The sequence below is a fragment of the Capricornis sumatraensis genome, chromosome X (assembly GCF_032405125.1).
Source record: "Capricornis sumatraensis isolate serow.1 chromosome X, serow.2, whole genome shotgun sequence".
Classification (NCBI taxonomy): domain Eukaryota; kingdom Metazoa; phylum Chordata; class Mammalia; order Artiodactyla; family Bovidae; genus Capricornis; species Capricornis sumatraensis.
The window spans coordinates 105,510,235-105,524,062 of NC_091092.1; the positions used below are offsets into that span (position 1 = coordinate 105,510,235).

The 13,828-nt window shown below is 45.8% G+C and overlaps 1 protein-coding gene across 2 annotated transcripts in view; it reads left to right on the forward strand.

The window, feature by feature from the left end:
- The window catches only part of SRPX (sushi repeat containing protein X-linked), a 185,799-nt gene that overhangs the window by 67,525 nt on the left and 104,446 nt on the right, over positions 1-13,828 (forward strand). The window contains exon 4 of one of the 2 annotated variants that reach the window (XM_068962767.1): positions 2,283-2,459. The exons of the other annotated variant lie outside the window; for it this stretch is intronic. Coding sequence (XP_068818868.1) covers positions 2,283-2,459 — 177 coding nt within the window. The remainder of the gene's footprint in view (positions 1-2,282; positions 2,460-13,828) is intronic. 2 annotated transcript variants of the gene reach the window in all.

The window sequence follows — 13,828 nt, forward strand, 5'->3', positions numbered from 1 at the left end:
GTCATGCATGGATGTGAGAGTTGGACTATAAAGAAAGCTGAGCACCGAAGAATTGATGCTTTTGAACTGTGGTGTTGGAGAAGACTCTTGAGAGTCCCTTGGACTGCAAGGAGATCAAACCAGTCAATACTAAAGGAAATCAATTGTGAACACTCACTTGAAGAACTGATGCTGAAGCTCCAATACTTTGGCCACCTGATGCTAGGAGCCGACTCATTAGAAATGACTCTGATGCTGGGAAAGATTGAAGGCAGGAGGAGAAGGGGAGGACAGAGGATGAGAGTTGGATGGCATCACCGACTTGATGGACATGAGTTTGAACAAGCTCTGGGAGTTGGTGAAGGACAGGGAAGCCTGGCATGTTCCAGTCCATGGGGTCACAAAGAGTTGGACGCAACTGAGTGACTGAACAACAACAAATCAGTAAGCAAATGGAAAAAGAAAACACTACAAAACAGGGCAAAAATCAAAACCAGGTGCAACATAAAAGAGAAAATGCAAATAGCCAAGGAACCAGGGAAGAAAAGATTTGCCTCACCAGTGTCAATGAAAATAATCAATAAACAATCTATAATAGAATAGAAGAGAGTTTTATCTGAGCCAAACTGAGGACTCTGTGGTGACCCAAGGATGAAAGAGCAGATAAAACCAAGGAGGGCCTTGGAATGCAGGAACGGAAAAACCAGACCCTTAGCATCCTTCTCTCCCCCATGTTGTAATTATTAACAGATTTCAGGTCCTCCTGAGCAGTATAACCTGTCTTCCCTCCTACCCCATAGGGAGAAGGTATTTGCCTTACTCTTCCCCCACCCCACATGCCTCATCCAATCAGCAAATGACCCACAAGACCCTATCCCACTCCTTGTACCCTGGGTATAAAAGTGGACTAAGTTCCCCTGTTCAATGTCGGGTCTCCCTTGAGCTGGCCCACTGTTCTGTCAGCATCTCCCATTCTAATAAACTTTATTTCCCTCTCAAAAAAAAAAAAATTGTGCTCTGCCCTGGACTACTGGTAGTAGAGAAAAGTGCTCCTCCAAGAGGTAGAACTTAGGGAGGCAGGGAAGAATTACCCGCTGAATGATGCTCATTCCCTGAAAGGCACCAGGCCTCAGGGGAGAAGCCTCTAAGCACATTTCAGGGGCTGACTTTGAGCTTCCTGAAAAGTTCCATCTCACTTGGGAAACTGCACATTGCACAGCATGGTTGAAGCACATTTCAGGTGCCATTGCTTTTCCAGATCGCTGTCATGAATGGAGCACTTGGGTACCAAGCGTTTCACATACATGCAGTTTTTGCAACAACACTGTTGAGATGGGTGCCTTTAACTATTGGGGAAACTGGGGTTGGGCTGCAGCCGTGTGATCCAGGCCGTGTAGATGACTATACCGTCTGGGTGACTATCCTGGACAGTTGCTCTTCATGACTTGTACCGTCGATTGACCTTCCTCCGAGGAAGAAGAGGCTCTGCTCCTTCAGAGCACTGTTTTCTCCATCCTAACAGGGAGAGCATCCCCCATGGGCAGCCTCTAGCTGCCCAGTACTACTGATGGGTAAAGGATTCTGAAAGCCCAGCTACCATGCCTGGAGGCAGGGCAGACTCAGGTGTCAATCATGCTCCAGGGCTCCCCAGATCAGGCTGAGGCTCACCTGGCCTGAGATACCACCTTGCCCCCCTTCCTCCTCTCCCCGTCCTGCCTCCCCCACCCTTCACTGGTCTCCCCTGGAAGCACAATCCTACTCCAGATCGGAGTTTGGAGCAGAGAAAGGTTTATTGCAGGACAAAACGAGGAGAATCAGTGGCTCGAGCCCAAACTCACCCTGCCTCCCAACTGCCTGAAGGGTTTTAGCACAGCCTGTTTAAAGGCCAGGTGTGTGTGTGGAGGGGGTGTGGGTCTCAGAGTACATGAAAAGTTCATGCACAGTTCTTTGATTGGTTGATGGTGAGGTAACAGGGCAGTTAACATTGTAGGCGCCAGGGGTCTGGGGTCATCAAATAGTTCACTGCGCCCACTTGGTGGTAGTTTTAGCATTTGAAAAACTCAGGGAGTGTGCAGCAGATACTATTATCTGGGTCTTCAGAGAGGAGTTAGCATGGAGGATATGGGAAGAGGTCTGCCTCCCCAAAGGCCCCATGGCGTCCTGCTTGGTGACACCATCCATCTTTCCTCAGACTTCTGTCTGCTTTATTTCAGTTAACTTCCCCCTGTGCTTTCAGTTTCTGGACTTTGAAACTCCGTGACAAAAACTAAGACCTGCTGAATCTCTGGTTTTCTCTTTTTCAGAAAAGCGATGTCCTACCCTTGCCATGCCAGTGAATGGAGGGTTTAAGTGCATCGACGGTGCCTACTTTAACTCCCAGTGTGAGTACTATTGCTCGCCAGGATACACGCTGAAAGGGGAGCAGACAGTCAGGTGTATGGACAACAAGGCCTGGAGCGGCCAACCAGCCACCTGCGTTGGTAAGAAAATATCACCAGTCCTCAGGAGGCACCTACTTTGGGAGGAGTGGGGGGTGTCCATACAGTGGATTTAAAATTTTTATTTATGTATCTATCTCCACCAAGTCTTAGTTGCAGCATGAAGGATCCCTAAATTGCTGCATGCAAACTCTTAGTTGCAGCACGTGGGATCTAGTTCCCTGATCATGGATGGAACCTGGGCTCCCTGTATTGGGAGCACAGAGACTTAGCCACTGGACCACTAGGGAAGTCCCCATAAAGTGGATTTTTAAAGGAAATACCTGTGTTCCATGTGTAAAGCCAAAGGCCCGGTTTTGCTTTCCATGGTTCTCTTCATCCCTGTTTCTCTGGCTTAGCACAGATCTAGCCTCAGTCTCTTTGCTTGAGTTGACTTCACAGCTCATGGCTTTCCCATGACTTGTCTCTCTCTTGGATTGCGATCGAGGCAACTGGAGGCTAGCAGAGAGAGGTGCAGGGAAATCCTGCTATTTTAGTTCCAGGATGTGCCCTGTAGCATTGAGCAGAGTTGTTGACATTTGGCCGGATGGTCCTGCGGGGAGCAGCTCTGTGTCTTGCTGCCCACAGACATAGTTCCTTTGTTAGCAACTCTGGGAATCAGCAAATGCTCAGTGTGCTAAACTGGTAGGGATTTGGCTGTCTTACCTGACTCTGGATTTGTTGGCAGTAGCTCTTAGTTGTGGTTCGGGGGAGCCTTGGCCGCAGCCTCGCTGGAAATCTTTTTTTTTTTTTTTTTTAATTAATTATTTTTGGCTGCACTGGGTCTTCGTTGCCTCTCCGGCTTTTCTCTAGTTACGGTGAGCAGGGGCTGCTCTTGGTTGACAGTGTGTGGGCTTCTGCTGTTGCAGAGCACAGGCTCTAGGGCTCACATACTTTGGTAGTTGCAGTGTGTGGGCTCAGTTGTGGCATACGGGCTTAGTTACCCTGTGGCGTGTAGAGTCTTCCGGGTTCAGGGCTCGAACCTGTGTCCCCTGCATTGGTAGGCAGATTCCTATCCACTGTGCCACCAGGGAAGTCCTCGCTGGAACTCTTTACACATGCAAATTCAGGGCCCCACCCCAGACCTGCTGAATCACAAACTCTGGGCACGGGGCCCAGCACTTGGCACTTTAAGGAGCCTTCTAGGGTGTTCAGAAGAGCTTAAAGAGAGAGCCACTGATCTAAGACAGTGCTTCTCCAGCTTGGGGATCACCTGGGAACCTTGGTAAAAATGTAGCTTCTGCTTCAGGAGATCTGGGGCAGATTCTGGGGTTCTCCTAGACCCCGCTCTAGACAAGGTTTCTGAATCTTGGAACAATGGATATCTGGTGTCCAATAATTATTTGTCATGGGGTCCTGTCCTTTGCACTCTAGAATGCTTAGAGCCTTGGCTTTTACCCACTAAATGCCAATGACATCTTTCCCCAGCTCCCATGTGTGACAACCAAAAATGTCTTCAGACATTGCCCAATGTCCTCTGGAGGGAGGAGAAGAGGGAGGAGAAAAATCACCCCTCCTTTGAGAATCACCCATCTCTGAGCAGTGGATACCCACCCTGGCTACTTACTAGAATCACCTGAGTATCTTTTAGAACCTAGCCATGCCTTGATCCTGGGGCTTCCCCAGTAGCTCAGCAGTAAAGAATCCACCTGCAATGAAGGAGACCTGGGGTCAGAAGGGCATGGCAACCCACTCCAGTATTCTTGCCTGGGAAATCCCATGGACAGAGGAGCCTGGCGGGTTGCAGTCCATGGGGTCGCAAAAGTGTCGGACATGACTTAGTGACTGAACAACAACACGCCTTGGTTTTACCCTAGAGATTCTGATTCAGTTAGCCTGATGTGGGATAGCTAGAGGAGGCAAGTGGCATTATAAAAGCTTCCCAGGGGGGTTTTGTGCACAACCAGAGTCAGGACCATCATCTGAGAGCAGTGGATCTCAGAGAGTGTGGGCTCCTGACCAGAAGCATTAGAAATGCACATTTCCAGGCCTGCAGGATTATTGATGCTGGGGTGGGGCTTAGCAATCTGCATTTTCACAGGCCCTCCAGGACATTCTGTTGCTCTAAAGGTTGAGGATCTGCCTTGGAAGATCAAATTTGGGAAGAAATTTCGTACCTTTTGGAGAAGGAAATTGCAACCCACTCCAGTATTCTTGCCTGGAGAATCCCATGGACAGAGGAGTCTGGCGGGCTACAGTTTATAAGGTCACAAAGAATCAGACGCAACTGAGCAACTAACACAACACTTAGTACGTTTTAATACAAAATAGTGCCCAGCAGTTTGAGCACCAGAAGGAAGCTTGTTAGAAATATAGACTTTTGGGACCTATCCCAGACCCAACAGATCAAAAGCCACGTTGTAAGAAGATCCCCAAGGGATTCCTATGTCCTTTTAAAGTTGAGGCAGACTGCTCTGAGACAGTGGTTTTTAACTCTAGCTGCAGTTTAAATCTGAATATCTGGGGCCCTGGCATTTTTCCAAAACTAATCCAGGTAATTGAAAACTACTATTCCAGGAGACTGTTGACTCATAACGTGTTAGAGCTGCCAGGACCCAGCCTAACAGAACATTCTAGTCCAATCCCCCTTCTGCGGATAAGGCCTTGACTTTGTTGATGTTGCATAGAGCCAAGCCTATGTCTCCAGGCTTTTAGGCTCAAAGTCCCTGAATCCAGAGACAGCTCTGGCACAGAGGTGGCAAGGCAGCTGACCGCAGGAGCCTGGCTCCTATCCTGCTTGGGTCTGCCCATCCTGCAGAGAACCATTCCCAGCTTAGTCTGCGCCTGCCCATTCCCCCAAGGACTCCTTCCTGACAGCTCAGCATCTGGGCAGACAATTCAGGGATGTGACTGAAACTGGATGCTGCCCTCTGGGGGCAGTTGTACAACAGCTTCTCTGGCCTTGGTCCTACAGATGTCTTCATGACGGTACCACTGTCCACTGTCTGCCTTGGCAGCATCGGTCATTCTTTTCCTTCATTTATAGCCAGGGGACTGACCCGAGATGTGAGCCTTCTACATCTTCTACATCACAGCCCTGGACCTTACCTTATAGCCATCTTAACAAGAGCACCAGGTCCAAGTAATTTCTCAGATCACTGACTCAGATTTATTCCTGGCTTTTCTTTTTCTATAATTTAGGTGGGAGTTTGAATTGATCAGTAATCGGGAAGGCAGAAACCATTATAGGTGTTTCCAATAGAGGAGACGTTAATACAGGGCAATGGTTACCAACATATAGGAAGGGCTGGAGGAACAAGAGGAAAAAGACTTGCCAGACATTACGTGCGTGTGCACTCAGTCGTGTCCGACTCTTTGTGACTCCATGGACTGTAGCCTGCCAGACTCCTCTGTCCATGGGATTTCCCAGGCAAGAATACTGGAGTGGGTAGATTCTCCAGGCAACCTTTCTGACCCAATTCTCCTGATGGCAGTACTGTGCCATCTAGAGATTAGTTAGAGCAGAAATCCATCCCAACCAAGGGCTGGGGGGAGCAAAAGTGGCCTAGTGGTGTTACCCAAAGTCCGTAAACTCACCCTGAGGCTGACATGTCTGCAGCTGACACCATCATGGATGAGAATGAAGTCAGGAGCCCAGGAAACCTTCATGAAAGCCCCTACCAGAAGCCTAACGGCTTCCCTCTTCCTCCTGCCCTGTGTCCTCATGAGAGTGCCTCCCATTGGCCAACCTAGCTGGCACCCAGTTGGCAGAAGGAGTCCAAGACATGTCAATTTGAGAATTTCAGTACAGGCAGTAAAGATTTCAGTGCAGGTGATGATTTAAAAAAAAAACTGAGTGCCAACAGAATCTGTGCCACAGAAGCCTTTTACTTTCTTTTATTTATTTATTATTTTTTTGGTGGTACTATGTCTTTGTTGCTGCACGTGGACTTTCTCTAGTTGTGCTGAGTGGAGGGCTACTCTCTAGCCTGTGTGTCACACAGGTTTAGTTGCCCCAAGGCATGTGGAATCTTCCTGGACCAGGGCTCGAACCTGTCTCCCCTGTACTGGCAGATGGATTCCCAACTACTGGACCACCAGGGAAGTCCTCAGCAGCCTTGCTCTGAGGTTTTAGACATCTCCGTGTAAATCGCTGTAGTTCTCAGTGAGGAGGAGCCTGCAAAGCGGGCCTGCTCAGCCCATGCATGTAGGATAGTGCTCAGGCTGTGAGTTCCAGGCACTCTTCTAGAAGGACATGACCTGAGGCCAGATGTTGAGGTCAGAAGAGCCCCTCACAGATGTTGCTTTCACTTGCTGCCCAGTGACTTGGAGTGTGCAAGCTAGCTCTTCAGAACACTCCTCTCCACACACACACCCCCACCCCCCACCCCCGTCTCCCGCTTTGAATGTCTGCTCCCTCACACTGGAAGGGGTAGAGGTGATGGGAGGGGAGGAGATAGTCGAAAATCTCCCTGCTGAGCAAGCACTGGCAGAATCCTCCAGGGATCACAGTGTTCAGATGTCCAGATTGTGCATAACAATGGAAAGAAATTGCTGATTGTTCTCAAAAAGCAACAAGCATGTCTTAAGCTGGACCAGATGGGCCTGGAACCTTCCCAGAGGGAGAGAGAAAAAACTAAGAAATGAACCCCAATTCCAGGGGATTGATCTTAGAGTGGGACAGGGCAAGGTTCAGGCATCTTTGGGGGTAGGGGAATTTGTGCATGCAATGTCGGGGGTGAAAAGGAGATCAGTGATCGATGAGCTCTCAGGAAAATAAAGAGAAATAAGACACAGCAAGCAGGCAAATCTTTCTTTTATTCTGTGACAGAGAAGCTGGAGTTTGTCCCCTGTGAATTTTACTCCAGGGATGTCATGGACTCTTTGGCTTTCAACGTATTATTAAATAAGTTTATTGACTTGGTGTGTTGGCAGGGCTCGGGGGTCTGTGAGCACAGCTCGGAGCCTCAGCCTAGTTTAGGAGCTGACACATGGTGGCCAAGGAATTCTCAGATTTCTACACCGGCTTGAGCAATACCTCTAGGCCCAGCTGTGCTGAGTGCTAAGGAAATCCTCTCAGTTCTCCTTCAGATCTGGAGGGAAGAGCGAACCCTGGGCTGGCTTTTGATGCTGAGGTGGTCAGTTCTGTGGTCTGGCTAAGTTGAAAGGACCACAAGTCAAAATTCATTCTCTTAGGCAGCCTACACTCTGGCAGTAGACTCAATGTCCATGGTTATTTTAAAAACAGATATAGATAGAAATAAGTCAATGTAGGAAAAAAAACATACTGAAAATTGCAGAAGGGTAAAATATTTAGAGAGCCACAACTTCCATGTTATATATATAAAAAAACCCCAAACCCATAGACTGTAACAACTATTGTTTTGGGGTATATTTTTTTCTTTCTTTCCATTTTTACTCCTTTCCAGTTACATTGGCATGTAGATATAACAATGGACAGTTACAATTACAGGTCTTCTCCTTTGGACCAACACTTTTCCCTAGGTCAACAGGAAGAGGAAAAAAAAAATTCAAGTAAATTTAAAACCCATGGACAATGAAAACCGAGCAAGTATCTTGAGATACACAGGGAGCCCCATTGAGATGTTTTAACAAAAGACCATGTACAAACCAACTTGCTTCCTGAAATTACTCTCTAGTTATTTTATATTTCCTGTGGAATAGAATAGTTGGAGAGTTAACACAAGCAGAAGTCTGGAATTAAAAAAAAAATCTCTGCAGTTTTAGATATGCACATTGATGGACTACTTTTCCAGCTTGCCAATTATCTGACAGCTTGGTTGACCCAGTGACCCACAAAGAAGTTTGCTAGGCAGAATGGTATTATTTTTAGAGATTCAGTTGAGGATACAAACGTTATGGGGCTGAGAATAGATGTGTCAGGGCATTGCTGTAAATGCTCTGAAATCATACAAAATTTTTCCCAGGTTGACAAATACACATTGATTTATAAACTTTTAGGAAGCTAGTTTCAGCTTTGCAACAAGTTGCTTGATTGAGATACTGCTCCACTTTTTTTTTTTTTTTTGGCTCCCCTGCATGGCGTGTAGAACTTGCCCAACCAGGGCATGCAGAATCTAGCTCTGTGATCAGGGATCGAACCCATGTCCCCTGCATTGGAAACATGAAGTCTCCAGTGGTTACACTACCTCCTTGGAAGTCTGAGATACTGCTCCACTTTTTAACCTGGCATGATTTTTAGCACAAATTAAACAGGTAAACTGTTATTGCACCACTGTAGTATATCCCCAATGAATTTTTAGTTTGGCATCTTTCTGATGAAGATAGTGACTTCCAGTTGTGGAGTTCTTTGCTTCTCAACTCTTTGGTCCATTGGGAAAGTTTCCTAATATCTCATATGGTGCCAAAGAAGTGGAAACCCTGTTCAGGGGCATGCACATGGATTACAGTCTAGCTGGGGGAAGCAAGCAATGAGGGAAATTTTCAGTGGCCAGATTTGTTCTGCCTTGGTTAGTCACTCTCTCCCTGTGCCAAGAAATGACCACTTCTCCCCTCCATCAACAACCTCCAACTATTTTATGTTTGTGTCAGTAATCTATTGCTGCACAACCAATCACCCAGAACTTAGTGGCTTCAATCAACCATGTTATGGCTCATGGTTGTTTGGGTTGGCAATTTGGGCAGGGCTTGGTGGAGACAGCTCACCTTTGTTGCACATGGTAATGGCCAAGGTGCATGTCTGGGGCTGGAGGATCCAAGACGGCTTCACTCCCATGTGCAGCATCTCACTCAAAGGTCACTGTACTGGCGAACATTTGAGTCCCTTTTTTCTCTCTCCCTTCATTTCTCATCTTCTCCACCTGGCCACTCAAGTCAGATAATTGGGCTTCCTTAGATGGCAGCTGGCTTCTGAGATGGTAAACACGGAAGATGCCAGACTCTTTAAGGGCCTATGCCTGGGACTGGCATAGAATCACTTCCCTTGCATTCTGTCAGTCAAAGTAAGTTACAAGCCAGGCACAGATTCAAATGGAGGGGAGGCAGACTCTACTTCTTGGTAGAAGGTTGCTGTTGTTCCGTTGCTCAGTTGTATCCAACTGTTTGCAACCCCATGGACTGCAGCATGCCAGGCCTCCTTGGCTCCCAGCATCTCCTGGAGTTTGCCCAAGTTCATGTCTATTGCATCAGTGATACCATCCAGCCAGGTCATCCTCTGTTGCCCTTTCTCCTCCTGCCTTCAATCTTTCCCAGCATCAGGGTCTTTTCCAATGAATCAGCTGTTTGCATCAGGTAGCCAAACTATTGGAGCTTCAACATCAGTCCTTCCAATGAATATTCAGGATTGATTTCCTTTAGGATTGACTGGTTTGATCTCCTTGCAGTCCAAGGGACTCTCAAGAGTCTTCTCCAACACCACAGTTTGGAAGCATCAATTCTTCGGCTCTCAGCCTTCTTTATGATCCAGCTCTCACATCCGTACATGACTACTGGAAAAACCATAACTTTGACTAGATGAAACTTTGTTGGCAAAATGATGTCTCTGCTTTTTAATATGCTGCCTAGTTTTGTCATAGCTTTTCTTCCAAGGAGCAGGCATCTTTTAATTTTGAGGCCACAGTCACCATCTACAGTGATTTTGGAGCCCAAGAAAATTAAGTCTGTTTCTGTTTCCATTTTTCCCCCCATCTATTTGCCATGAAGTGATGAGACCGGATGCCATGATCTTAGTTTTTTGAATGTTGAGTTTTCAGTCAGCTATTTTACTCTCCTCTTTCACCTTCATCAAGAGGCTCTTTAGTTCCTCTTCACTTTCTGCCATAAGAGTGGTGTCATCTGCATAACTGAGGTTATTGATATTTCTCCCTGCAATCTTGATGCCAGCTTGTGTTTCATCCAGCCCGGCATTTCACATGAAGTACTTCGCATATAACTTAAATAGGCAGGGTGACGATATACAGCCTTGACATATCCCTGTCCCAATTTGGAATCAGTCCATTGTTCAATGTCCAGTTCTTCTACATCTTGCTTCTAACTGTTGCTTCTTAACCTGCATACAGGTTTATCAGGAGGCAGTTAAGGTGGTTGGGTATTTCATCTCTTTAAGAATTTTCCCCAGTTTGTTGTGATCCACACAGTCAAAGGCTTTTCTGTAGTCAATGAAACAAAAGTAGATGTTTTTATGGAATTCCCTTGCTTTTTCTATGATCCAATAGATGTTGGCAATTTGATCTCTGGTTCCTCTGCCTTTTCTAAATCCAGCTTACATCTGGAAGTTCTCGGTTCATGTACTTTTGAAGCCTAGCTTGAAGTATTTTGAGCATTACCTTGCCTAGCATGTGAAATGAGCATGATTGTGCAATATTTTGAATATTCTTTGGCATTGCTCATCTTTGGAAGTGGATGAAATCTGACAATTTTTAGTCCTGTGGCCACTGCTGAGTTTTCCAAATTTGCTGACACATTGAGTTCAGCACTTTCACAGCATCATCTTTTAGGATTTTAAATAGCTCAGCTGGAATTCTGTCACCTCCAGTAACTTTGTTTCCAAAGCCCACTTGACTTCACACTCCAGAATGTCTGGCTCTAGGTGAGTGATCACATCATCATGGATATCCGGGTCAGTAAGATCTTTTTTTTATAGTTCTTCTGTGTATTCTTACCACCTCTTCTTAATCTCTTCTGCTTCTGTTAGGTCCTTGCCGTTTCTGTCCTTTATTGTGCCCGCCTCTGCATGAAATGTTCCCTTGATATTTCTTATTTTCTTGAAGAGACTCTAGTCTTTCCCATTCTTTTGTTGGTAGGAGGAACTGCATGTATATAAGGGGATTATGGGTAGCCACCTTCCCAGGAAATTCACCAGAGTATTCTTTGTTAGAAATCAGAGCTTAGAAATCATTAGTGAACTACATCTTGGAAGATGTCATACCAAATTTGAAAAAAACAGATGTGGTTGCTTATATCCTATTTCCAGGTATATTAATAAGGCCAAAATCACAATTCTTTAAACAAGTTAGAACTTCCATTCTCATATAAATGTCCGGGCAGTGTCCTAGACCCAACCTCCTCCTCATTTGTTCTTCCACTCTCAACTTGCAGCTTTCATCTGCAATCGAAGATGGCTGTTCACAGCTCACCACTTCATACACATTCAAACCATCATGGAGGAAAAAGAAAGAGGAGAGTACCTCCTGCCACAATCACACACATACCTTTTTACAGCCCAACCCAGAAGTTGCACATGTCACTTTTTCTCACAGCTCACTGGTGGAACCCGTCCCATGGCCATAGATAACTTGAAACAAGGCTTGGAATAGAATCTTTATTCTGAAGGGTCACAGGCCCAGGAAAACCTCTTCTCTTCTAAAGAAACGGACACACATGGGCGTTTCTCCAGTTGTAGAGAACGGGAGGTGCTCTTTACTTGTGGTGCGCGGGCTTCTCCGCCTGGTGGCTTCTCTTGTTGCAGAGCACGGGCTCTAGGGTGAATGGGCTTCAGTAGTTGCGGCTCCTGGGCTCTGGAGCACAGGCTCAGTAGCTGTGGCCCATGGGTTTACTTGCTCCACGGCATGTGGAATCTTCCTGGACCAGTGATCAAACCTGTGTCTTCTGCACTGGCAGGCAAATTCTTAACCATTGGACCACCAGGGAAGCACTCAGCCTCTTTTTTATTTCCACCATTTTATCTGGTTAGACATAGTAAATATTCCCAAGTATGTTGTATAGCTTTGCAGATAAACAGTGGTTGATAACAGTGCAACATGTTTGTTTCTGATATTTTATATGCAGAGAAGAAACTAGAGCATAGAGGCAGGGGACAGTTTGTCAGATGTCTCCAGTGAGTGGGGCAGAGGCCAGGATGTTCATGAGAGTTGCAAGGTTGTCACATGGTAACTTGCCCTGGGGGCACTCTGACTCAACAAGGAATTGTGATCAGGTTTCTATAGTAACTTTGTTTATTTCATTCATGGAAATTTATAATAATGTAGAAATAGCAGTGATGGCCATGGCTGTGTAATAATAGACTTCAGTTTCTGGAGCATCTGCTGAAGGGCAGGCCAGCTAGTCTCCTCAGCTGAAAAAGAGGGCCTGATGCTTGAGAATGTGACAGGAGTCCGCTCTGCTGCTGCTTTTCCAGGGTTTATGGGGAAGGTGGATGCAATGACCAGGAAAGAATGTGTATGCAGAGGACGGAGGGAAATAACTAGCTCAGCAGTAGGCAGACACACAGAAGTCTTTGACTGATTAAAATAATTTTAAAAATATGTGATCATGTCTTAAAATCCCAGACTGCAAAGAAGTTCCTAAAGAGAGGAAAGGCTTCCCAGACTATAAATGGGGATGATAATAACAAGACTTAGTCTAGTGGGTGGTGGCAAGAATTCAGTGAAATAATGCAGGGCGGGTACCTCGCCTGGGCTGGGCAAGTAGGGAAGGGTCAGTAAATAAATATTAGCTATTATTGTTAGTGCTTTATTTCCTCTTGGTTCTTGTTTGGAAGAATACTGCTTCTGAAAAAGTAGGCCAAATTTGACTGATCATTGTTAGCTGTCAGAAGCTGGCTTTGGGAAGCTGAGACTCTTCACCCAGATAACCTAATTTGGAGCTGTGTTTGCTCAGTGTCAATATGTCTAGTTTATAGGGAAAACAACCCAGCCAGCATATCATCTAGATGTTTATTTTACATGACACAAAGAGTAAGAATATCTTTTCACTAACAGTGTTGCTCTAAGAAAATATGGTAACACTAAGTAATTTTATATTGAAATCAATTTCCCTTCCTCCTCCCCTCCTTTATGGCTTTAATTTTTTTTCTAGATTCAGTATTGTTCAGTCACTCTGTCATGCTTGACTCTCTTGCAACCCCATGGGCTGTAGCCCACCAGGCTCCTCTGTCCATGGGATTTCCCAGGCAAGAATACTAGAGTGGGTTGCCATTTCCTTCTCCAGGGGATCTTCCCTACCCAGGGATCAAATCCGTGTCTCCTGCATTGTAGGCAGGTTCTTTACCACCGGGCCACAGTACAGCATTTTTAGTTGAGATATAATTCATTTTCACACCCCCCTCTTTTAAAAAATATTTTTGCCCATGCAATGCAGCATGTGGGATCCTAGTCCCCTGATTAGGGATTGAACCTGTACCCCATGCAGTGGAAGCACAGAATCCGAACCATGGACCGCCAGGGGAGTCCCTTGGCTTCAATTTTTTAAAAAATAAATATGCTTTCTATTATGAGCTTGCTGATTATATTTGGCCAGCAGGGGGCAGGTATTATATACATATCTTTCTGATTCACCCAAAGCTGAAAAATGTTCATCCGAACTATAAAAGTATGTCTTCTATCACCTATCATACTAAAAACAAAAAAGGATTGTTTTTAACATCTTAGCAACTGAAAATAGACACCTCTAACTCATTTAGAGCAGCTTTCATTTCACCATCACGTTGATAA